Source organism: Ictidomys tridecemlineatus, chromosome 4 (genome assembly GCF_052094955.1).
Source record: "Ictidomys tridecemlineatus isolate mIctTri1 chromosome 4, mIctTri1.hap1, whole genome shotgun sequence".
Taxonomy (NCBI): Eukaryota; Metazoa; Chordata; class Mammalia; order Rodentia; family Sciuridae; genus Ictidomys; species Ictidomys tridecemlineatus.
Window position 1 is genome coordinate 6,579,635 of NC_135480.1, and position 25,967 is coordinate 6,605,601.

The window sequence follows — 25,967 nt, forward strand, 5'->3', positions numbered from 1 at the left end:
TTCCAAAACCCCCCAGTGGACACCTGAGGCCTCAGATTGTGCCAAACCACAATATATACGTAATGTTTTTTCCTATGTGCCCTGCAGCATGGCCTCGTGACACCATGGCGGATCTGTCCCTCCATGTTTTATGCTCTAGTGCCTCCTCAGCATCCCCACTCCTGCACGTTGGTGGCCATTATTAAGTGAAATAATAAGCACTTGAACACAAGTGCTGCAATGCTGTGACAGTCCATCTGGTAACCAAGATTGCTACCAAGTGGCCAAACCTGTGAGTTCACCTCTACAGAGTGGACAAGCTGGACAGGGGATGACTCACGTCCAGGGAGGGATGGAGCAGAGCAGGGCAAGATTTCATCACATGATTCAGAACAGCACACAATTTAAAGTGTGAATTTTTACTTCTGGAATGTTCCATCTGATATTTTCAGACCATGGTTAATCTCAGGTAATGAAACTATGGAAAGCAATACCTTTGATAAGCGGGGACACTGTAGAATTCTTTTACTGCCATCTTTCTGTAATCTGAGGGCTCTCTCCTATGTTTGTGGGGGAATACTATATTTCACCACATAATTGTTGCACATTTTGTGAGTTTTTGAAATTCTTTTTAAAAACTGTGCTAGTATTACTTAAAAATTGTTTATTAGTAAACTGTCATTGGTGCAAGGTTAGGATGCACAGAATACTCATGAATATACATTAAAATAGAATAGTCCAGGGCTGGGGATATAGCTCAGTTGGTAGAGTGCTTGTCTTGCATGCCACAAGGCCCTGAGTTTGATCCCTAGTACCACACAAAAAAAATAAATTAATTAAATAAATAATGATAGAATTGTCCAAATCCACATGTATCATTTCTTCCTGACAGTTGAGGGAACATTTTTCCTGTCTGAAAAAAAAAAAAAAGTTAACACATTAGTTGTAACTTATTTGTTATAGTAGAAATATTACTATATTTCTTGAGAAAATTTACTACAGTGTTACAAATTTTAGACTTACAAAATGTAATCTTCCATATCCCAAGGTTCTGCACCACAGTTCTTGGTATCACGAGGTCCTCATGAGCGGCACATGTCAGATGTATTCACCATTAGTTCTGAGGTACTCTAAACAAGGCTGGTGAGTTGGCTTTTGGAAATATACTCCATCACAGAGCAAGAGAACAGAAACATGCACCTATATGTTCCTGGCAAATGAAATCATACCATGCAACAATTAACAATAAAAGATTATAAACCAATTTTTGGATCCAAAAAAAAAAAACAGGGCACAATGATTATGTGGTGGTGATGATTATGCTGTGATATATGGCACTTCTGCACAGAATGACACAAGTATGATGCGTGTCTGGAGGATCCCAAGGACATGAAATATGGGTTACATCTACCTTATCCAAAATGCTTGGGACCAGAAATGTCTTGGATTTGGGAATTTTCCCATTTTGGAATATTTGTATATACATAATGAGACATTGGGCTGAGACCTGATCCTAAGCAGGAAATTCATTTATGTTTCATATATGATTTATTCAGAGTCTAAAGGTACCTTAATAAAATATCTCACGTAATTTTATGCATGAAGCAATGTTTTATGATGTGGAATTTTCCGCTTGTGGCAATATGTCAGCGCTCAAAAAGTCTCGGATTTTAAAACATTTGGGATTTGAGATTTTGGGATTAGGGATGCTCCACCTGTAATGTAGGGTTCCTGATCCCTGTTCCTCTCTGCCTATACCCAACTGTAGCTCCAGAAAGGGAAATCTGAACTTATTTCTAATAGTAGCTCATGTGGCCAATTCCCACACGAAAGCACTACCCTGCTGATTCCCAGGAGGCTTCCCAGGATAGGTGGAGCACAGCGGGCTGTAGTGCTGTCTCCTTGGGCAGAGCCTGGTAGTAATATTACAAGGCCCAGGTCTTCAGAAGGGAAGAACGTAGTGAGTAAGAAGAATTTAAACCTCCTCCCCCACAGACCTGAACTGGCAGGGCTACTGACAGCTTGGAAAGCAGAAGGAATAGTGCTATAGTTTGGATGTGTCCCTGGAATTCAGGTTTTGGAAACAACTCCCTAAATCATCTATTAATGGTATGGTGGGGGCTTGGGGAATTAATCCATTATTCATAACACAAATAATGTTATGAGCTCTCTCTGATGCACCTTGCTATCTCACCATAGGATGCCTCTGTCATTCCGATGTGATAAGAAGCCCTGACCAGAGACCAAAACCAGGTTCTTGGACTTCCCAGCTTCCAGAACTGTGAGCTAAATAAATCTCTAATCTTTATAAATCACCTGGTCTTGAGTATTTTGTTATAGCACCAGAAAATGAATTAAGGTGATCAGAGTTCTGTTCTCTGGTTTAATGCAGGGGTCCTGCTGGGACACAGGATGTGTGGATTTTGATGGAGGCATGTGGGACCATCACTCCCAAGGTAAAAGCTGGTCCTGTTTTTACTCATCTTTCTACTTATGACCCTGGCATACTGTAGTGACTTATGGTGCCTTAAGAACACTGACTCAGAAAGCCATGTGTCCTGGGTTCAGTCTCAACTCTAATCTCTTTCCAGCCTGAGATCAAAGACAAGTAACTTAATTTCTCTATGCTTTGGGCTCCTCATAAAGTAACGACATTAACAGCACCTCCCTCCTAAGGAGGTGATAATTAAATGAGCAGGTGCCAGTCAAGAGCTCTGCAGAGTGACTAGCAGACGACAGTCAATGCTCATTTTGTGGTGCTGGGGATTGAACTCAAGGCCTTGTGCATGTGGGGCAAGCATTCTACCAATGAGCTGTATCCCGGCCCCCACTGAATGCTACTTTGAAGTCACTAACAGAACAACAACAACAACAACAAAAAACCAAGCTTCTACCCATCACCAGCCCCTGGGGCTGCCAACCTCCCGGCTCACAGCTGCTCCTCTGGAGCTCAGGCTTCTCTTTGCTTCTGGTACTTGCTTCTTGCAAGCTTGGGAAAGTTCCTGGCACTGCATTTGTGAGGGTGGATATTTTATTCCACATCTCTAGGGTTGTCATTGAAATATACAAAATGCATAATAAACCTACTCTTCCATTCAGACTCAAAGCCTTCCCCTTTACTCCTTCAGCCTTTTGCTGCTCGCCCCTGAACACATGTGAACTGAACTAGAAGGTTTACATTGGCATAGGCTAAGCTGCAGGAACAAATAGGCCCCAGAGTTGTGATTCTCCCTCCTAGAGCAGTTTAGACCAGGGGTCCAGGTTGGTGGGGCTGCCTGCCCAATGCTGTCATCGAAGCACCCTAGTAGCACCCATTTGCATGCCACTCCCATGATCATCTGTAGTAGTCTGGGGTTTTTTGTTGTTATTTTTATTTATTTATTTATTTGGTCATTGTTATGAAACTATCAGCAAGAACAATTTAAAGGAGGAAAAATTTATTTGGGGTTTACAGTTTCAGAGGTTCAGTCCATGGTCGGCTAACTCCAATGCTCTGGACCCACGGAAAGGCAGAACACCATGACAGAAGAGCAAGGCAGAGGAAAGTTTCACTGCAGCCAAGAAGTAGAGGGACAGGGAGGACGAAGCCCTCCAGTGTACATGCATCCTCAAAAACCCAGCTTCTCTAGCTCACCCCACCTGCCTCCAAGTTGTCACCAAATTAGTCCAATCAAACTAGGATGGACTGATTAGGTTACCATTCTCATACCCTGATTATTTCACCTCTGAATGTTAACAGCAGCTTTTGTGGGGACACCTTATATCCTAACCATAACAGGGTCATTCCTGCCCTCGGGATGGAGGGCATGCATAGGAATGTCTATGGGCCACTCCAGAGAATGGCACACATCATCCCAAGTCAAACTCCGCTGAAGAGAACTTGTCACATGGTCCAACCAACTTCAAGGGAGGGTTGAAATGAAGTGTAGATGGGTATCACATGTCCAGTGGCAAGTTCATTACTACAAAAGAAGAAGAGAAAGGCTTTGAGTGACCACCAGGTACTATTTGCCACATGAGGAAAAATACTGGGTCTTCACAGGGAGGTCTATGAGATTTGGGATTGGGAGGACTTTTCTGGAGAAGGAGCATTTCGGGAGGAGTCAGAGTTGCTCAAAGGGCTGCATTCTCAGACCCTTTGACTTTTCAATTTGAGACAGAGTCTTGCTAAATTGCCCAGGCTGGCCTCAAACTTGCCAACCTCCTGCCCCAGGCAAGATCTCTCAGGCCAGGCACAGACTCACCTCTCACTCTGCGCACAGTGGGCAGCCATCCAAAAGCACAAGCAGGAAATTTGATAAAATCCAGCTTTCATCATTAAAAGGTCACACAGGGGGCTGGGGTTATGGCTCAGTGGTAGAGCGCTCACCTAGCACGTGTGAGGCCCTGGGTTCGATCCTCAGCACCACATAAAAATAAATAAATAAAATAAAGACATTGTGTCCAGTTACAACTAAAAAAATAATTTAAAAAAATGAGTGTGTGAGGCACTGGGTTCAATCCTCAGCACCACATAAAGGTCCATCAATTAAAAAATATTTTTTTAAAAAAACTACCATTGGCAAAGTTAAGTGCCCATTCTCCAATGAGAGGAAACAGGTTCCTGAGGAGATGGCGGGTCAGGGCTCGGGTAGAGGAAATCCAAGAGGAGACTAGAGCACTTGGTAGTCCAGAAACACAGAAAACACTCAAATGAACAAACATGATACAGGGACAGGTGAGCCCACTAGAAAGAACTCCCAGCAGCCAATGATGGGACAATTTGAGCAACAAAGTAAATAACATAGCATAGGATTATAACTCAAGGTATGTAGATATTCACATGCACACACAAAAAAATTCCACGGCCATATAAATAAGTAATTGAATAAATAGACAAATAGGGAAGAGAAGACTAATCTCCCTTCCTTATAGAAGAATCGCAAATAGTACCTGTAGTTCTTTCCTCTCCAGGAGGTATAGGCTAGTCCCACCCTCCTGTGAGATGGATGTAGCCACTGGCTTCCAAAGAATAGAGCATGGAAAGTGTGTGGGGGTAACTTTATTGTGGATAAATCTAGCAATTGTGACCTTAATCAAGTGACAAAGTTAACATCAAAAAATATCTACATATAGGGCTGAGGTTGTAGCTCAGTGGTAGAGCACTTGCCTAGCACATGTGAGGCGCTGGGTTCAATCCTCAAAACCACATAAAAATAAATAAATAAAATAAAGGTATTGTGTCCATCTACAAGTAAAAATATTTTTTAAAATTTACACACAAATACTACCATTGGTGGACTGGGGCTGTAGCTCAGTGGCAGAGTGTTTGCCTAGCATGTGTGAGGCACTGGGTTCAATCCTCAGCACCACAGAAAGATAAATAGAGGTCCATCAATTAAAAAATATCTTTTAAAAAAACTACCATTGGCAAAATTAAATGACAAACTAGAAAAATTCACAATTCAAATGACACACAGAAGTTTAATTTGCATAAAATATAAATATCTCCTACTATTCGTTATTAAGAAGAAGAAAGAAAAAAGACCAACAACCTGGTAGAAAAATAAGCAAAGAACAAAAACTTCTCTGAGTAAAGCGGCTCTTAAATATACTAATGTTTTTGGTTTTTGTGGTGCTGGAGATCAAACTCAGGCCTCAATCATTCTGGGCAAGCTCTCTCCCACTGAGCTACCTCCTCAGCCCTTTTGATTTTTATTTGAGACAGGGTCTACTACTCAGGCTGGCCTCAAACTTGCCATCTTCCTGCCTCAGCCTCCTGAGTAGCTGAGATTACAGTTGTGCACCAGTACTAACAAATATGTTACTTTGAACTATACAAAATTGTCAATTTTGACTTATAAAAATGACAACTTTATATACTTTAACCTATTAAAAGTTGCTTAACCACAACAAAAGATAAATGCCAATTAAAACTACACTAAGATATCATATTTCAGTTACAGTTTGGTTAAGAACAAAAAGTTAGATAATATCCTGCTGCCTGGGATGGGGGTGTTCTATGTTCATGATTGGAAGACTCGGCATTGTTAGTACAACCCTTCTTCTCAACTTGTTCTACAGATCCAATGAAATGCTGATAAAAATTCCAGGATATTATTCTGGGATAGCATCAGACTAGTTCTTAAGTTTAGATAGAGAGGCAAAAGACCTGGAACAGTCAATACAATATTGAAGAACAAAGGCAGAGAACTGACATGACCCAGGTTCATAACCTAATATAGCTTCAGTAACCACAGGTGGTATTGATGAAAGAACAAATACATCAATGTAATACAATAGGGGGATAGCTCAGTGGTAGAGGGAGTGGTTGCCTAGCATGCAGGAGGCCCTGGGTTCAGTCCCCAGCATGAAAACCAGAAACAAAAAAATAGGAGGGATGGGGTGTGGCTCACTTGCCTACCATGCATGAGGCACTGGGTTTGATCCTCAGCACCACATAAAAATAAAGATATTGTGCCCACCTATATAACTAAAAAATTTAAAAAATTAAAGAAACAAAAGATAAACCTCATAGAATGTACACCACCAAGAGTGAACTCTAATATAAACTATAGACTTTGAGTGATAATTATGTGTCTGTGTAGGTTCATGGACTGTAATAATGTACCAGTCTTGCACACTGTTTAATTGTACAGGATGTCAGTAATGGGAGAGGTGGTACACGAGCCAGGCAGAGGTACATGGGAATTCTCTGTACTTTTCAATTTTGTGTTGAACCCAAAATTGCTCTAAAAAATAAAGCTTGTTTACTTAAAAAAAAAAAAAAAAGCAAATAAAAACTAACCCGCTAAAATAGGAGGCCAATCCCACTTTATAGTGTCATGTTTGTAGAGAACTTCCAGTTTCCATTTTTGTAGGAATTTAAGAGTTTCTATTTTGGACACAATTTTAAAAGACACAAAGACCAGATTTAAGGATCAGAATGAAATTGCAGCACTGGTTGGGGTGATGAATCCCTCTAGAATTAATACAGACAGCTAAACAAGTAGAGTTAAATGCAGTGACATATGCCTGTAGTCCCAGCGACTGCTGAGACTGAGGCAGGAGGATCACTTGAACCCAGGATTCAGAGCCAACACAGGCAACAGTGTTGGCTCATTAAAAAGCAAATGCATACATACGCATCAAGTGACCTGAAGAGAACATTTAAACTCCAAACGTGATTTTATCATCTTCTTCAGAAAGGTCTGTGATCCAACTATGACTCTTCTCTTCTTTCACAAGAACTAAACCATGTGCCAGAGCATTTTTAGCAAATGCTTCTTTCAAATTCTCTTACAGGTGCGTGGTTGCTGCAAAAGCAACAGAGCCAGTGGTGAATATATATTGGAGGAAATCTGAGGGAATTTCATTTTAACAGACTTGGGACAAAATATTATTAATTAGTAGCAATAAGTGAAATGTTGGGATGTCATTGTTTAATTGACAAAGGTTACTTTAAAAATACTCCATATTATTAAAGTTGTGGTTTAACATATTTGAAACCCAATGGTAAGACTCTACCTTAAGGAGACTCATAGGAGAGAAGGCCACATGAAGACAGGGCCATGGTTGGAGTGATGTGGCCGTCAGCCAAGGACTGCCCTCAGTCACCAGCAGCACAGGACAGAGACTCCAGAAGGAATCGGCCCTGTCTATGCCTCGGATTTTGGACTTCTGGCTGCCAGAACTTGGGTGCTGTTATTCTGATTGAAACTGGGTCAGAGAAGTGGAGTGTCTTGCCCAGGATCACATAGCTGGGATTTTCCATCCCATCATTGGGCCTGTTCAGAAAAAGCTTTCTGGCTGAGGTCTGCAGCACAACATCAGAAAATACAGCAGGGTGTCTAGCACAGCCAAGCCATCACTCCCTGGGCACTGGGTGCTGGGCGATGCCCTAATGTCATGGCCCCTGGTCCCCACCACACATCTGGTCAGAACAGGGCACACAGTGGACTTGCAGAGTGGCTCTTTATTAGTTACCCAATAACCAAGAAGAGTCTCCCTGTTGTGAATTAGAATTAAGAGACCCCAGGGATGGAACTCCACACACAAGAATGGAGTCCTAATTAGAATAAGATATAGCCTATGTTTGTATAATTTTATCAAATGAATTCTACTGTCATATATAACTAAAAAGAATAGAGAGAGACCCTTCCCCCACCCCCCACCCCCCCCCAGGAATGGGTCTTACCATTCCTCCTCTGTGCTTGAACTGAGCGTCTACTTGGACTGCTGCTAGTGCAGTGGTCTTGTGCCAGCTGCCTCTTAAGAAATCAGGAAAGGAAGGCCTGAGGCAAGAGGCCAAGCCTGCATGTGTGCACGCTCGCTCGAGCTGCAAGGGGAAGGAACCTCGGTTTCCTCCCAGTGGTGTCCCTGCTATGGTGAGATTGCAATAACTAGTGGAGGGGATCTTAAAGTAGGAGAGGAAACCATCTTTATTTACCAGCTGGAGGGGGCACAGGCTGGTGGGGCGAGAGCAAGCTGCAAGGCTCCTCAACCACCCCCCCAGGAGTTGGGGCACACCTTTTAAAGCATGCCAGTACATTAGTCATAAGTGGCTGTTGCTATGATTTAAAACTACACACAAACATCATGAGGTCTAAAGTTATAAGCAGGAGAAGTAGGTCAAAATGACCCTAGTTGAGTACAGTTTAAAGAATGGTTACTGGGCTGGGGATGTGGCTCAAGCGGTAGCGCGCTCGCCTGGCATGCGTGCGGCCCGGGTTCGAGCCTCAGCACCACATACCAACAAAGATGTTGTGTCCGCCGAGAACTACAAATAAATATTGGAAAAAAAAAAAAAAAAACCTCTCTCTCAAAGATTACAGGCTTGTGCCATGGTGCCCAGGAGTAGACAGATTCTTTAAAAAATTAAAGAAAGAAAGAATGGTTACTAAGGTCTAGACAAACATTCTCTGACAGGGTACACTGCCCAAGAAAAATGGGAACCAAAAAAAAAAAAAAGAGAGAGAGAGAGAGAGAGCAATTTTACATTGTATAAGAAGAATAGAAACATTTGCGTTTCTAAGCAGGATGTGCTAAGTAGGATTGGGACAGCAGAGGCAGAGTTTTCTCATGGGAGAAGCATTTCTTACATGACACGGAGTCTCAGGGTCAGAAGGAGTCTGTTTGCTTATGGCCCACATAGCCTGGCCCATAACATCCCCATTTGATATGAGCTCACTGAGTGGCTTTATGATTCCAGCCACCAATATCCAGAAACTATGTTTACTGCATTAAGTGATCCCTGAATAAAACAGAAACCGACCATTCCAGAGCCTCAGACTCAGGGCTCAGAGAGCCTGAGCCATATGCCTTCTATGGTCTGCATGGCGGGGAGGCGGGGAGGCAGGGAGGCAGGGAGGCGGGGAGGCAGGGCGGTGCTCCTCTGAGTGGCTTAGGAGGAAAGCAACTCAAAGCTTCCCGGGGTCACATCTAACTGGGGCTTCCACACACTTCTGGAAACCACTTTGCAGTAGGATTGACCCCCAGCTTCTGCACACAAGACTTAGCAGCATTCAGAATAAAGCAGAATATCTGAACAGGTAGGGACCAAGGACACCCTCCAGCCCATACTCTTCCCTTACTGACGGCAGCTGCCTTCCCCAGTCCTGACCTGCAATGTGGATGAGTTGGTGGAACTGTGCTAAGGGCGTGGGAGGCACAGAGTGAAGGACCGCCCTGGTGTCAGTAAGCTCCAGCCTCAGCCTCAGGCTCAGATCCTGGCTATGTCACAGCAGCACCCTAGGGGTGCCTTCAGTACGCACTTGTTTATGATTTGGCAATAGCTCCTTTCCCGTGGCATGTGGCAAATTCAGCTGTCCAGAACACAGCTAAAACCACTTAGTAAACCAGGCATGGTGTGTAGGCCTGTAATCCCAGCAGCTAGGGAGGCTGAGGCAGAAAGATCACAAGTTCAAAGCCAACCTCAGCAATTTAGCAAAGCCTTAAGCAACTCAGTGAAACTGGGTCTCTAAATAAAGTACAAAAAAGGTCTAGGGAATGTGGCTCAGTGGATAAGCACGCCTGGGTTCAGTGTCCAGTACCAAATAAATAAATAAATAAATAAAACCACTTAGTATTTTCTTAACCTTGAAAAATCAAAAGAGACAGACAATCTAGAGCATATATATTTCACACTTTGAAACTTCCTTGCTTTTAACCTCGTTATTTTTATTTTACCCCTAATTATAACAAGTTGGTAATTAATTGTCCCTACCTAGAATAGATTAGAAGGTAGCCACTGAGGGTAGGTGCTCTGAATCTGGTAAGAAACTAACAAATCTAGTAAAAAAGAAAGATTAAACTCAGTCCTAAGCCTTGAAAAAGACCCAAAATTTGGACCCTTCACCATAGGAAATCATTCAACTCAGTTTATAGTCCCCAGGAGCATAACTGAATTAAAGCACAATGTAATAAGCAATAGGAAAAAGAAAGAATGATCTACAATATGAAAAATACATAATAAAATATTTACTTATTTGAGAGTACCTGGAGTTTAAAAAAGAAATCTTAAATACTAGTCCCAGAAATCTATCTAACCAACTCTACATCTTCATATATGAATGCTTGGTTTTCTGACCCCTCTATTCTTTATGTACCAAAAGACATAACAGTCTCCAAGTTTTTACATACCATAGATATGCAAAACATGAGATTTCAAAACAGGAGACAGAGCCAGGCACATGGCCAGCTTTGTAGTCCCAACTGCTCAGGAGGCTGAGGCAGCAGAATCATTTGAGCCCATGAGTTGAAGACCAGCCTAGACAACATAGTGAGACCCTATCTCAAAACAATCAAACAAAAACAGGAAATAGAGGCTGGAGAAAGAGCTTAGTGCAGTAGCAGAGTGCTTGCTTAGCATGCAAGAGACCCTGGGTTCAATCTGCAACACTGCAAAAGAAAACAAAAAAATCCCAATGGTCACATCTGAGATATTTCATCACTATCCCAAATTCCTATCATCACTTAGGAAGGGTTTTGTCACTCAACTTATAAATTAATCTCAAGTTATTTACAAAATACCACAGTTTCTCATTTTCTCTACTTTGACAGCTTACAATTTACTTTGCCACAATATTCAGAGTTTGGCTAAAGTTACTTTTTTAGTACCAGGGGTTGAACTTAACTAAGCCACATCCCCAGCCCTATTTTGTATTTTTTACAGACAGGGTGTCACTGAGTTGCTCAGTGTCTCGCTTTTGCTGAAGGTGGCTTTGAACTTGCAATCCTCCTGCCTCAGCCTCCCGAGCCACTGGGATTACAGGCGTGTGCAAGAGCAAGCTGTGGCCTTTTTACTCTGCAGTCCACCTGGGTCATTGCACTGTCCTCTTCCTTTTGTCCTTCTGTCAATTTGACTTCTGATCTTCCAAATTCTATTACCCATAACTGCATTTATGAGAAACAGATGGAAGCATCAAATCTTCATTTTAGAATAGTAGTGCCCAAAGATTTGCATACTAAAATATTATTTTAGTATAAATTCCTTTTCTCTATTTTTTTTCCTTTGTGTCACACTTACGGAATTTGTTTTAAAAATTGTGTGGATAGGTTACATTACCTGCTAATCTCTTTTGGGACCATGAAAATGGTGTTACAAAATGTGTTCTCAGGGCTGGGGTGTAGCTCAGTGTAGCGCATTCGCCCGGCATGCTTGAGGTTCTAGCATCATATAAACAACAATAATAGCAACAATAAAAACACTTCTACAAAATGTCCTAAAAAGAGAATTTTGAGTCTTAGGAGCAATTTTGTCCTCAAAGGATACTTAGTAATGTATGGAGATATTGTTGATTGCCATAATTGGATGCAGATGACACTGGCATCTAGTCTGCATGGTCCGGGGTACTCTACATTTCACAGTACAATCCTCACAACAAAGAATTACCCGGCCCAAAAGTCTATAGTGCTGCTGTTGAGAGACCCTGTACATAGACAATTCTGTACAGGTGCAGGGTAGATATGTCAAGGGCACCATGTCATTCAGAGTAGCATTGCTTATAGTAGAAATGAAAACGAGCTACATGCCTGCAACACGCATCCAACAAGAGTCATGAAATGTGGACTACTATACATTTTTAAACTGTGAATGAATGAATAGTAACATCTATCATTATGAATGAATCTCAAAAAATAGTCAATTTTTTACAAAGCAAGTTGTACTTCCATGAAGTTTGAATTAACAAGCAAACAAAAAATCATCTGGTGTTACAGTTTGGATTCTGAACGTCCTTGAAAGGCTCACATGCTAAAGGCCTGGTCCCCAGCCCATGGAGCTTTTGGAAGGTGGTGGATCTTTAGGAGGTGGGACCTAGTGGAAGGAAGCTAGGTAACTGGGGGTGTCCCTGGAAGGGGATCTTGGGTCCCAGCTCACTCCTCTTCTCCCTTGCTTTCTGGCTGCCAGAGCACAGACGCGGTGGAAAACAGCATGGAGTTTCCTCAAGGAACTAAAGTGGAACCACCATGGGATGCAGACATAGCCCTCCTGGGCGACACCAGAAGGAGTTAAAGTCAGCACACTGTGGCAATGCCTGCATCTCCAGGTTTATCTCAGCACAGTGCACATTAGGCGCCTCTCTACAGTGTCTGTGCTAATTCACATTCTCACCCGCAGTGGAGGAGGGCTCCTTCCCCGCCACATCCTTGCTAGTGTTTATTGTTTTTTGTATTCTCAAAGATCTTGTTTTAACTTGCAATTTCCTAATGACATAGGATGATAAGCCTTTTTTTGCATGCTTACTGCCCTCTGTGGATATTCTTTGATGAAATGTCCCTTGGGTCTTTGGTCCATTTTTATTTATTTTTTTTAAAGAAATGGGGTCTGGCTATATTTCCCAGGCTGGCCTTGAACTCCTGGGGTCAAGTGATCCTCCTGCCTCATTCTCCCAAATAGGTATGTCCCATCACATCTGGCTCCCTTTTGCCCATTTTTAAATAGGGTTGTTCATTTTGTAAAAACTGGTACATAAAAATTGTACCTATTTCTGGGCTCCTGCATGATGTTAAATACATGAATACAGTTGTATGATGTAAAAGTTCCTCAACAGATGAATGGATAGAGAAAATGTGGTATATATACATAATGGAATATTATTCAGCATTAAGAAGAAAATCATGGGGCCGGGGTTGTAGCTCAGGGGTAGAGTGCTCAGCTAGCACATGTAAGACACTGGGTTCCATCATCAGCACCATATAAAAATAAATAAAATAAAGATATTGTGTCCAACTACAACTAAAAAAAAATATTTAAAAAAAGAAGAAAATCATTTATAGTAAAATAGATGAAACTGGAAATCATAATGTTAAGCAAATGAAGTCAGACTCAGACCACTATCACATGTCCCCCCCCCCCATGTGAAATCTATGGGGAAAAGACGACATGAAAGTAACAGAGACTATTAAAGAGTAAAGGGATCAAGGTAGGAGAAGGGGAGAGTAAAGGAAGGTAATGGAAATGGTATGATATCCCCATGTACTAATATTCTATGATGAAACCCATTAAAATTCACTAATAAAAAATGTACATAAGCCAGGTACAGTGGCGCATGCCTGTAATCCCAGTGGCTTGGGAGAATGAGACAGGAGGATCATGAGTTCAAGGCTAGCCTCAGCAAATTAGGAAGACCCTAAGTAACTCGGTGAGACCTTGTCTCTAAATAAAATGTAAAAAAAAGGTTGAGGATGTGGCTCAGTGGTAAAGCACCCCTGGTTTCAATCCCCAATATAAAAATGAAAATTGCTCTTACAATAAAACAAGATAATATTACGTACCTATTAAAATGGCTAAAACCTAAAACATAGACAACATTAAATGCCTGTGAGGATATGGGACAAGAACTGTCTCATTGCTAGGGGGGACACAAAGTGGTACAACCACTTTGGAAGAGTTTGACAGTTTCTTACAAAACTAAACCATCTTACTATATGATCTAGTCCCAGTGCCCTTGGGTATTTGCCCAATTGAGTTGGAAACTTCTGTTCACACACACACACACACACACACACACACACACACACCTATACACAAATGTGAACAGCAGTTTTATTTTTGATGACCAAGAAGTGGAAGCAACCAAGATGTCCTGAAATAGGAGAGTGGATAAACAAACTGTAGTAAACCACAGAATGGAATATTATTTAGTAATACAGAGAAACGAAATATTGAGCCAGAAAAGACAGAGAAGCCTTAAGTGAAAGAAGCCAGTCTGGAAAGGCTACATACTATATGATTCCGACTATATGACATTTTGAAAGGCCAAACTTAGAGACATAAAAAGAGCAGTGGTTGCCAGGTACTCAGTGGATGGCAGGAAGGGGTTTTAGGAAGGTTAAATTATTCTGTAGGACCCTCTCATGGTGGATCCAAGACACTATGCATTTCTCAAAACCCATAGAATGTGCAACCCAAAGAAAGAAGACTTTAGTGAATAATACTGTATGGATATGGGTTCATTAATTGTAACAAAAGTATTCCATTAACACAAGACATTAATTATAGAGGAAAGCAGGCTGGGGTGCATATATGGAAATCTGTAGTATCTGCTCATGTATTCTGTAAATCTAAAACTTCACTAAAAATAAAATATATTCTTTTTTTTAAAAAAAAAAAACATGTTGATCATTTTCTGAGCCTGGACTGTAAGTCCAGTTGACATATGGACACAATGTATTATTTATAAGGTTAAATATACACAGCATTTTCCAGTAACTCTGCTACTTACTATCTCTGTAGAGGGACAGCTGCTCTTTGTTTTGCTTGGAACTTTGCCAAGACTTGGTCAGTGTTGCAGAATATCACATCACCATCAGCAAGCTAATGATCTTTACTGGTTTCAGCACATGCCTGTGTGGCACGGGTTTTGACAGCTTCATGTGTCTCGAGTGTTAACATATTCACATACATATTATTTTATTCCTAAAGGCTTTTTAAAATATATCTTCTGTTGTACACTTGGGATATTATATTGACGTGAACATCTTTCATGGGTGGGTTTTGCTGTTCACAAATTCACTGCAGGATAGTTACAAAATATTGCTTTTGACAAGTGTGACTAAGCCTGTGAGCTGGAATCCCAGTTCCACGCTCAGCCTTCAGCCTGTTTTGGACAGGCTCTGTTCCCTCCTCACGCGCCAGCCAAAGGCACTGATCCAAAGGCATTATCGTATATCCCAGCATGCATCAGCCGTCTCCTATGCCCAGTCTTGGTACAGACTGTTCTCTCCTTTCACAGATGCATTGCTGCCCAAAACTCCATTCTTCCCGTCCTGCCTTGGAGACTCGGGCAGAGCTGTCCTCATCTGCAGTCACGCTTATTTTCTTTAAAGGATTCATTTTTCATAAATATACTGATTTTTTTCAAAGAAAACTTTATATCACTGTCATAAATAGGAAATCAGTACTGCAGCCCTAAAATAAGTAGAAGAATAAGTATAAGGAAAAAGAAAGTTATTAACTTGTATTTAGATAGAATTGGTAAGACAGGTCCTGTAGGATGGGAGGATTTAGAGGATGCTAAAAAACGTGAACTGAGACTTTCCCCTTTGATATATTCGGAAGCTTGGAAGAAAACTGAAGAGAGTAACTTTCTCTTAGTGTAATCCAATGCTGTCCCCGGTCTCCCTAAACTCCCCTGCAGAACACTGCAATCCAATCTATTTGTCACCAAGCATTTATCCCACGCCGCAGGGGGCGGGGGAAGATGGTAGTAATAAAGCCGTGAACCAGACAAACACCTTGGTTGCCCCACAGATCCACAGGTGGCTGGAGGAAAAATACAAGTAATCTGGAGATGGTTACAAAATGTCGTTACTCATGAAAACAATTTGTGCTTTAGAGCCTCTAGCTTCTCCAGCATGCCAGAGAAACCACACCCATTCATAAATTATGAGACAGACCAAGCAAACCAATTTCGAAACTGCAATGGTTTGGAATCTTTTCAAAGTTTTCCCACGAAAACAAGAGCGGGATGTGGCTGCATCTTCATTTTGATGAGATGTGATGTAGACCGCTGAGGGCTACGTATTTAAGCACGCAGCGCGCGGGGAGGGAGCGCACTTCCGGGGCACCCTTCTCTCCCAGCCTCTGCTCAACCACTCACGGCTCCCAACGCAGCTCAGCTCACCTCGGCCTGGAAGCCCGCCCCGGCGCCCCAACAGGGCCAGCACCTCGGCTGTTCGGCCCAAAGGCCGGGCGCTTCCCTAGGCACCTGCTGGAGAAGGCTAGTGTGTCTGCCTGTCTTCCCGATCCGCCTGGGGGTTCCGCCAGCATGGGCATCCAGCCCGCTCCTCGGCCTCCGGGGGGACCCAACTCCGCGCAGCCTGCCAGGACCACAAGCGACAAGCGATGGCTCCTGCTTTCCCGCGCTCTGGCCCTGCTCGAGTTATGCCCTGGGACGGGGCTCCGCAGAGGCGCCCTGGGTGCACCCCAACGTTAGGGGGCGCGAACGCGGCTTCGGCAGCACCTAGCAGCCGGCGAAGGGAAGAAAAGTCCGGGCCAGGGGGACCGCGGAGCTCTCCGCGGGGGAGTGGGAGGGACGCTCCCCTTCCCTCCCTCGACGCAGGGATCCAGGACCGACGCCCGCGGGCAAGGCAGCGGGCTGCGGAGAGGTGCGGCGGCGACACCCATCGGGTCAGCTGCCCCAAGCCACACTGGTGGTGTGGGCTGGCCGGTAGGGAGACCCTAAGGTAGGACTCGGCACAACGCCCCCAAAGAGCCCAAGGTTTGGGGTGCGGAGGAAGGTGGTGCGACCCTCTGTCCCCGCCCCGGAGGCGGAGCTAAGGCCCGAGCCTGTGGAGACTGAGACCCGCGGAAATCCTCCTGGAGCTCCCACCCCACCTCCAGCAGCCCGCACTCGGGTTCGGGGACAACGGCCCCCAGTCCCCGCGGCCTCCGGCCCCCGGCCCCGCGTAGGAGCGGGTGCAGCCTCCCCTCTGCGCTCCCATCCCGGTGCATTCCGTTGCCAAGGCCATGGCGCGAGGAGACGCTCCGCAGGACAGGTGAGATGGGAACCCGGTGCCATGTGTCCTGGGGCCCGGGTGGCGGTCGGCAGAACAATCCCGCTCCCCTAGACACGCCGGGGTTCGTAGATGTATTGGACTACAATTCCCATCAGCCGACTCCCTCGGCTGCTGCGCGGGGGTGATGGGGGTTGTAGTACGCTCTCCGGAGGACGGCCTGGGAGCGGGAGGGGCGGCCCGGCAGGAGGCCTTGGGGTGACCTTCTCACTGATCCCCACAGCTACCACCTGGTCGGGATCAGCTTCTTCATCCTGGGGCTGGGCACCCTCCTTCCCTGGAACTTCTTCATCACCGCCATCCCGGTGAGACAGCCCGGTGGCCACAACACCCTCCATCCCTCCAGCCGCCCCGGACTGAGGCTCACCAGGCGCTTTTTCCCCTTGCTGCCTTAAACTCCTCACTATGCCCATTCGCTCGCCGAAGCATGGCGCCTCAGAGAACGGAAATACTCTCTCATGGCTGAGAAGGCCAAACTTTGGGGAATGCCCACCAGCTCGGGGGGGTCTAGGACCAGCAAAAGAGCTGCACACCCACCTTCTCTGTCGTTATTTCTGGTCCGGTCACTCCAAAAGTGGGTAATCCAAGCCTCTGATTTTCTTTACAATAGAATTAAATACATTAGGCAAACATTTAATGTGCTCCTACGTGGACCAGCCACTAGGAGTAAAGAGAAACCATCCCAGAGGGAGAGTCTGTCCTCAGTGTTGGTTCTCTGAAAGGAAGGCAGAAGTGTGGACTTTGCATTCTTTTTAGGACTGGGTTATTATATTCAGTGCAGTAACTTTGCAGATGTGCTCTGTTCTGGACCCCAGAGGCCCAAAGATGAATCCGTCTCTGGTCTTAAGAATAAGATGGGTCAGAGCCATTAATAATGTAAGGTGACACGGGCCTTCCCAGGCTTGGATCAGAGTGCTGTGGTTCTCAGGGGAGGGAGAACACAGAGGATTTACAAGCTGAGTGTGGGGTAGGCAAAGTTGGGGGATGGAGGAGTGGTCAGGAGGAAAGAGGGCATTTCTTACAGAGACAAGGGCCTATTCAGAGAAAGATCCAGAACCTGGGGTGCTGGTGCTTAGTGGGATGGAGTGAGAGATGGGACACAAAAGGGAGGGTGGGATCTGATATTGCAGGGTTCCTAAATGTTGTTCCAAACTCTTGGGGTTTACCCTGTACATAATAGGAAGGTGTGGGTAGAAGGTAAATGGTGCTTAAGCAGAGAAGTGACAGGGTATATGTTCCAGGGAGAAAGCAGTGGGTCAGCACCTAAGCCAGAGCCTGACTTCTGTAGATACTCAGTAAATACCCACGGAATGAATGAATCTAGAGACTGCTGTGGGGGGACTAGGGACTAAAGATCAGGGTGATCCAGAGATGCGTGGAGGCTTGAGCTGGGGGTTCTTAGTGCTTGGGCCCTGTTCCATATGCCAGCCATTCAATTAAGTGCATAACCATAGAGTTTCTACTGTGTTCCAGGTGCTGGGGACAATGCAGGGATAAGGCAAGTAGTCCCCAAAGCATTAGCCAAGCAATCACACACCTGGGAGGAGGCAAAGGGACAGACTAGGGATGCCTAACCTTACTCCTCCTCCCCATCTGGCAGTACTTTCAGGGGCGGCTGGCAGAGGCCAACAGCACAGCTGGGACCCTGAGCACCAACCACACAGGCCCCACAGACACCTTCAACTTCAACAACTGGGTGACGCTGCTGTCCCAGCTGCCTCTGCTGCTCTTCACACTCCTCAACTCCTTCCTGTATCAGTGGTGAGACCCCGTCCCCTGCCAAGGCAGTACCTATCATCTGGGCCCAGGAAGACCTCCCATCCTTCCCCTGCTCCACCTGCCTGGCCCTCCCAGCCCCACTGTCCTGCCCCTGGCAGCACCTCTTGCCCACCACCCACTGCCTAGCCGGGGCCCACCTGATGCTCTCTATCCCTTTCCGAGTAGCATCCCTGAGGTGGTGCGCATTCTGGGCAGCCTGCTGGGCATCCTGCTGCTCTTCGCCCTGACAGCAGCGTTGGTGAAGGTGGACATGAGCCCTGGGCCCTTCTTCTCCATCACCATGGTCTCTGTCTGGTTCATCAACTGTGAGTACTTCTGTCCCCCACCCCTGCCTCCTCCCTGTAATAGAAAGGGCCCAAGAGATGCAAGAAGATAAGACAGCACCACTGATCTCTAATGGGGAAACTTAGGCCCAGAGGGAGAGGAAAACCCCTTTGTCCCAGGCCCCACAGTGACCTTGGAGCTGGCCTCCTGGCACCTAGCCCCACAGGCCAGTGGTTGTTTCAGAAGAGGAATGAATGTGATGTTGCAGTAGAATGTCCAGAGTCCCAAGGACAGCTCACCCAGTACAGCCAAGTCCAGAGTCCCCCTGCGCTCTGCCAAGGCCTCCTCCCAGAAGCCCCTAAGACTGCCTTATTGAGCGGCAGCCATGTCCCTGTCTCTCTTCAGCCTTCTGTGCAGTTCTGCAGGGAAGCCTCTTCGGGCAGCTGGGCACCATGCCATCCACCTACAGCACCCTCTTCCTCAGCGGCCAGGGCCTGGCTGGGATCTTCGCTGCCCTTGCCATGCTTATGTCCATGGCCAGTGAGTGGACTTGGATTGCTGGAGGTGTGGGGTGGCCTCTGAGGTTTGGGATCACAGAGGGTGTGCAGAAGGTCCTGGATTTTTGGTGGAGACAGAGGTGATGGAGTAATGGAGAAGTGGGCGTTGGGCCTGGGAGCCAGACCCTTGGGCTCTGCAGTGAGGGAGAATGACCAGGAAGGGGATCCTGGGGTCAACCCTGATATGTGCTAGCAGATTGAGGTTAAGGGACGGGGCGTAGGTTTGAGATAGACGCAAGCTTTAATCCATCTCAGCCTTTACTAGCTGGGCACATTGGATGGGGCATTTAACCTCTCTGCCATAATTTCCCCACATAAGTGATTATTACAGTTCCTGCTGAGATTGTACCGAGCCTGCAGTAAGAGAAAGCCCCATAGTAGATGCTCAACAAAATGGCATGTAGAGGGCCAGGGTTGTGGCTCAGTGGTAGAGCGCTTGCCTAGCATGTGTGAGGCACTGGGTTTGATTCTCAGCACCGCATATAAATAAATAAAAACAATGGTCCATCAACAACTAATAAAATATTAAATGGCATGTAAAGAAAAGAGAAGGATGAAGGGCCAGACTGGGGCATCATATGAGAGTCAGTGAAGGAAAAGGGAAGAGGCTGGGCATCTGAGAAGTGCACTCTGGGAAGGAGGACAGGAGTTAGAGGCTACATGGGAGCTGCAGAACCAGCCCCTTCTCCTCTGCAGGTGGTGTGGATGCCCAGACCTCTGCCCTGGGATACTTCATCACGCCCTGTGTGGGCATCCTCATGTCCATCGTGTGTTACCTGAGCCTACCACACCTGGTGAGTCTGCCATTGGGTTCCAGGGCCCATCTCAGGGCATCTCAGAGCCCTGAGTGAGGCTCTGGGAGAGCACAGGGGAGGCAGAAGAGACCCATGTCCACTCACTGTGGTGTCCTGGCCTCCAAGCCAGGGGTGTGGGGAGGGATCCAAACACCTCACCTGGCCGTCCTGATGCTCTCCATCCTTCTGCAGGAGTTTGCCCACTACTACCTGGCCAAGAAGCCCTCACGGTCCCCAACTCACGAGCTAGAGACCAAAGCTGAGCTCCTCCAGGCTGGTAAGCCCCAGGACTGCACTGAGGAGGTGGGATCCCCAGAGGAAGCATGAGCCAGCTCTGCTGGAAGCATTCCACTCTGCCCCTAACTAAACCTGGCTCCTAGGAGCCTTGTGTACTCTCTCTCGCTTTTTTTTTTTGTACCAGAAATTGACCCCACCAGTACTTAACTACTGAACACATCCCCAGCCCTGTTTTTACTTTGAGACAGGGTCTTGCTACATTGCTGAGACTGGTCTCAAACTTTGAAACCTGCTGCCTCACCCTCCCAGCCGCTGGGATTGTAGGTGTGCACCACCATGACCTGCTCCAGAGTCTTGGGTGAGCACAGGAAGATCTCAAAGGGAAGTCTGAAATTAAAGTCTTGCCTTGCTGCTCTTTGGGCCTCAGTTGTCTGCTCTTTAAAATGAAGAGGCTGAGTTCAAGGCCAGCCTCAGCAACTTAGCAAGGCCCTAAGCAACTTAGTGAGACCCTGACTCAAGAGAAAGGTTGGGGACATAACTCAGTGCTAAAGTGCTCCTGGGTTCACTCCCCAGTACCAAAAACAAAAACAAAAATGGGAAAGCAGCGAAGCTTCTTGCAGGCGAGCTCTGAATCCTGCTTCACAACACCTAAGCCGAGTGGCCTTAGAAAAGTCACCAGACCACTTCACTCCTCCAGCCTGTTTGTTCATTTGCAAAGCAATAGCAGGCAATGGGACAACTCATCTGAGACACTTAACTTGTTGCCTGGCACACACATGGGCTTAATAAATAGGTGGCATACTGCCACCGTTGCTGCCCTTTGCTGGTACCCTGGGCTGGAGAAGGGTCACTTGTTTTAACTGCTGGGAATCCTCCTCCTTCAGGGCTGACTGTTGGGAGACCTAGATCACATGACCCCACACTTCCTTCTTGCCCCAGATGAGAAGAATGGGATTCCCAACAGCCCCCAGGTGGCAACTCTGACTCCAGATCTTGACCCTGAGAAGGAGCCCGAGCTGGAACCAGAGCTAGATGAGCCCCAGAAGCTAGAAAAACCTTCAGTCTTCATTGTCTTCCAGAAGGTACAGCTGGGAGATGACCCCAGCCACCACTCCTGGGGAAGAAGGGTGGGACCCCCTCTCCAGTCCTCAGCAGACGCTCTTAGGCTAGAATGGGGTCTTCATATCCACTTGTCATAGGGTCATGGCAGGTCATGGACACAACTGGGCCAGGCCCCTGGTGTCCTACACCCGGGCAGGGCTGGGGTGAGAAGGTTGGGGCCCGTGTTGGGCCGGGGCTGCCCTGCCCGCTCACACCCCTGCCTCCGGCTCCCAGATCTGGCTGATGGCGCTGTGCCTTGTGTTGGTCTTCACAGTCACCCTGTCGGTCTTCCCTGCCATCACAGCCATGGTGACCAGCTCCACCAGTCCTGGGAAATGGAGTGAGTGTTGGGGTACAGAAAATGATAGGGGGAGACAGGAGAGGAGAGTCAGGGACCAGGGTGAGCCACCCTTTGTCTCCCCCAGGTCAGTTCTTCAACCCTATCTGCTGCTTCCTGCTCTTCAACGTCATGGACTGGCTGGGGCGGAGCCTGACCTCATACTTTCTGTGGGTGAGCACAGCTGGGCTGGACAAGCTGCCAATTTATAGGAAGCAGTTGGGGGTGGCCAGAGGACATGAAATTGCAAAAAGTGACTTCCTAGTAGTCCTGTTGGTCTGCAGTGAAAGAGCCTGCCAAGCAGCAGTAAGCGCTTGGCCTCTGGCACATGCAAGCCTGGGCTGAGCTTCTCGAAAATGGAAGCTATCCAGAGTTGACCTCTGTGTCCACAGTGTCCAGCCCAGGACCCAGCCCTCCGTGTTCAGAGAATGTCATGTGGAGTTTCCTATACCTGGTGAGGGGTTGAACAAGATTCCTTGTTTCCAAATTGCTTCTAGCAAGGTGCTAAGTGAAATCTCCCTTAGAGACATTAGAAATGCAGCAGAACATTGCTGTCCGATCCAGGCAGGATGGGCCCGGATCTCCAGCTTCCCATCCTACTAAGAAACCCCATCTGGGAGAGGTCATATGTTGAGTATTAAGTTATATTTGTATAGGAAAAATATGTTGTGGGGTTCTGTTGCACAGCAGGGTGGCTATAGATGATGATAATGTACTATATACTTTGTAAAAGCTAGGAGACAGGATTTTGAATGTTTTTTACCACCAAGAAATGATAAATGCGGGGCTGGGGATGTGGCTCAAGCGGTAGCGCGCTCGCCTGGCATGCATGTGGCCCAGGTTCAATCCTCAGCACCACATACCAACAAAGATGTTGTGTCTGCCGAAAACTAAAAAATAAATAAAATTAAAAAAAAAAAAGAAATGATAAATGCTTGAAGAGACAGATATGCTCACCGATTTGAATGCTAGAAGTGTACCTAATTGAAACATCACATGGTACCCCATAAGTATGTGCAACTTTTATGTGCCAATCAAAAAACTAAAAGGAAAAGAGGGCTAGGGCTATAGCTCAGTGGTAGAGCACTTGCCTAGCACGCGTAAGGCACTGGGTTTGATCTTCAGCAGCACATAAAAATAAAATAGAAAAAAAGGATTGTGTCCATCTACAACTAAAAATTTTTTTAAAATAAAATAAATTTAAAGGAAAAGAAAGCCATCTGCCCCTAAGGAGGCTATGGAACCCCTAGGGATGCCCTGGGGAACTGAGTTTGGAAGCCAGGGATGCTTTCTAAGGCCTCTTCAATTCTTCCCTGGAGAAAGCCCAAACTAGAGCTAGGGCGAGGCCAAGGCTAGCCCCAGGCCTGTCCTGGTTGTTGGGCGGCCATGGCCCAGTTCTTGTTCCTTGGAGGCCCCAGTCCTGGGTCAGGGCAGAGGAGTTTGGGGGATGGTTGATGGGTCTCTCGTGGGTGTCCTGGGGAAGCACTCACCCGAGCCTGTGCCACAGCCAGATGAGGACAGCCGGCTGCTGCCCCTGCTGGTGTGCCTGCGCTTCCTGTTCGTGCCACTCTTCATGCTGTGCCACGTGCCTGAGCGGGCCCGGCTGCCCATCCTCTTCCCTCAGGACGCCTACTTCATCACCTTCATGCTGCTCTTCGCCGTTTCCAATGGCTACCTGGTGTCCCTCACCATGTGCCTGGCGCCCAGGTCTGGGGGCAGGTGCTGGGGTGGGGAGGCGGCTTGGCTTTTTGAGGAGGGACAGCTGCCAGGGAGGGAGCTGGCCGCCTGGCTCGCCCTGCTGGCTGTGCCCACGCCTCACTGGCGCCACCCTGTGGGTCAGGCCTTCACTGCTGAGCTGGCCTCTGGCTGGAAGGTACCTGCCTACGTAGCCTGGGCACTGGTTCTGGGGCCTCTGGGATGGCCTCAGTTTCCCCTGATATAAATAAATGGGTTGGACTGTCCTTCCTTAGAGCCCATTTAGTGCAGAGATTCTCATTTAAAAGGGCGCTAAGGTTTTTTTTCAAAAGCAAAGCTCATGGGCTGTTTCCTCTACGGGCAGGGGAGTTGGGAATCTCAGGAGAGTCAGGTGACATGGAGAACAAGCTGGAGGGCATTTTGTCAAGAAGGAAGGCCATGAGATCTAGAATCCTATAATGTTGGACCCCAAAGGCCCTGAAAGGTGTCTGTTCAGTGGCCCTATTTTACATACAGGGAAACTAAACTCAGGAATGGGGTCACACACAGACTGGAATTCAGGGGTCTTGTGTAGGGGCGGGCGGGGAACCACAGGCCTACTCCGGGGTTTGGGCCTGGCATTTTCTAAGAGCTTCTATTCCCCTGTGTTCCAGGCAGGTGTTGCCGCATGAGAGGGAGGTGGCTGGCGCCCTCATGACCTTCTTCCTGGCCCTGGGACTCTCCTGCGGAGCCTCCCTCTCCTTCCTCTTCAAGGCACTGCTCTGAAAGGCCTGTCAGGGCTCCTGGCAGCCCCCTTCTCAGCACCTCTCCGGGAGCCGAGACCCAGCCCAGAAGGGACAAGCTGAGCTCAGGCCTCTGCTGGGCAGGCTCTTGGCTGCAGGCGCAGGAGGCGGCAGAAGCCACTCTCCATCCCTGGCTGCTGGCTACTTGGGGTTCTGCAAGAAAGAATCCACCACAGATCATTCTAGGCCCCACAGAGAACGGACTTCATCTAGACTCACAGAAGACCACATTGAGAAGTGGCAATCAAGGAAAAGAGGCTGAAGACCAAGGTCCTCCCCCACCATCAAGACTGCATCTGTTAATCAAGAACTCCACCTGCTGACCCCGAGCGGAACGGCCAGCAGGCCTGGCTGCAGGTGCAGCTGATGCAGCCTGGACCTCCAATCAATCAAAGTGGGAGGTGGGGCCACCCAGGGCAGGGGCTCTTCCTTGTCCTGGGCCCCAGCCTCCCGATAGTCCTCTCTCCCACGCAGGGCAAAAGGTGCCAGGGAAGTTGAAGGGAGCATGAAGGAAGAGGTGCTGAGGATCTGAGGGTACTCAAAGGACCCGGCTCTGAGCCTCAGTGGTTTTTTTTTTTTTGGTTTGTTTTGTTTTTTCTTTTTGGTACTGGGGATTGAACTCAGGGCACTCAACCACTGAGCCACATCCCCAGCCCTATTTTGTATTTTATTTATTTAGAGACAGGGTCTCACTGAGTTGCTTAGCATCTTGCTTTTTGCTGAGGCTGGCTTTGAACTCACAATCCTCCTGCCTCAGCCTCCCGAGCCACTAGAATTACAGGTGTGTGCCACCGTACCTGGTCCTCAGTGTTATTGTTTTGTACTGGGGATTAAACTCAGAGACATCATTGAACTACGTCCCCAGCCCTTTTTATTTTTTATTTTGAGACGGGGTCTTGTTAAGTTGCTGAGGGTCCTCCTGCCTCGGGCTCCCAAGTTGCTGGGATTATAGGTTTGCGCCGCCATGCCCAGTTAATAGAGTATTTTTCTTGGCCAACATTTAATATCCCCACTTCCCAGAACCCAACCGGGCCTGGCTTCAAGAAGAGCAGTCAGCCTGCTTGCATACAGTGGACTTTCCATTTGTGAAGAGCTCTTCCACACCCACTCCTTCACTAAGCCTCATTAAAGCCCTTGGGAGGAACTGGGCAGGGACTGTGTCTCCCTTACTGTACAGGTGAGGAAACCAAGTCCCATGGGGAAGTGACCTGCCCATGGTAGAGCTGGGACACAGCCCCCATCTCCCTCCTCCATGAAGGTGCTGTCCCTCCTGCCCACCACGTGCTTCTTTTCCTCAAGGGACTTGGGACAGGATCCCTAAGCACATACGCTGGCTTTTGCCCTGTTTCTCCCTCTGCCCTGGCTCCTGGGTCTGATTACAACCTGTTCGTTTGTATGATGCATTCATGGAGTCTTTATTTTCGAAGTGCAGCTGGCTGTGTGT

General features: G+C 46.9%; 1 protein-coding gene and 1 long non-coding RNA gene across 7 annotated transcripts; one reads left to right on the forward strand and one right to left on the reverse strand.

Moving 5' to 3' along the window:
* Positions 1-628: 628 nt before the first annotated feature.
* Positions 629-15,893, reverse strand: LOC110598928 (uncharacterized). Of its 2 annotated transcripts, none has more exons than XR_002484821.3 (4): positions 14,685-15,893; positions 7,104-7,274; positions 1,003-3,941; positions 629-892 (listed from the first exon to the last, which is right to left on the reverse strand). It is a non-coding gene; the product is annotated as an uncharacterized LOC110598928 (long non-coding RNA). The 2 variants fall into 2 exon arrangements; XR_002484822.3 differs by having other exon boundaries at positions 8,156-15,893.
* A 154-nt stretch (positions 15,894-16,047) lies between these two features.
* Positions 16,048-25,919, forward strand: Slc29a2 (solute carrier family 29 member 2). Of its 5 annotated transcripts, none has more exons than XR_013437410.1 (14): positions 16,892-16,959; positions 17,201-17,551; positions 18,451-18,475; positions 18,578-18,738; positions 18,922-19,061; positions 19,426-19,560; positions 20,274-20,371; positions 20,564-20,648; positions 21,548-21,690; positions 21,944-22,049; positions 22,135-22,220; positions 23,554-23,753; positions 24,395-24,924; positions 25,544-25,919. XR_013437410.1 is itself a non-coding variant. In XM_040284070.2 (14 exons), the coding sequence occupies exons 2-14, from the start codon at positions 17,436-17,438 to the stop codon at positions 24,436-24,438; spliced, it is 1,401 nt and encodes a 466-aa protein (XP_040140004.1). In that variant the 5' UTR covers positions 16,892-16,959; positions 17,201-17,435; the 3' UTR covers positions 24,439-25,919. The 5 variants fall into 5 exon arrangements, 4 of the variants coding, with proteins under 4 accessions (XP_005333443.1, XP_040140004.1, XP_040140003.1 ...); XM_040284070.2 differs by adding an exon at positions 22,439-22,500 and having other exon boundaries at positions 24,395-25,919; XM_040284069.2 differs by having other exon boundaries at positions 24,395-25,919.
* The last annotated feature ends 48 nt before the right edge of the window (positions 25,920-25,967 follow it).

Excerpts from the sequence above, each read along its gene's own strand:
- Slc29a2 (XM_040284069.2), top strand. The coding sequence starts at position 17,436 with ATGGCTGAGAAGGCCAAACTTTGGGGAATGCCCACCAGCTCGGGGGGG. Across the intron at positions 18,476-18,577 it reads GGGGACAATGCAGGGATAAG|TACTTTCAGGGGCGGCTGGC; the intron begins GCAAGTAGTCCC and ends CCCATCTGGCAG. Across the intron at positions 22,050-22,134 it reads CACCAGTCCTGGGAAATGGA|GTCAGTTCTTCAACCCTATC; the intron begins GTGAGTGTTGGG and ends TGTCTCCCCCAG.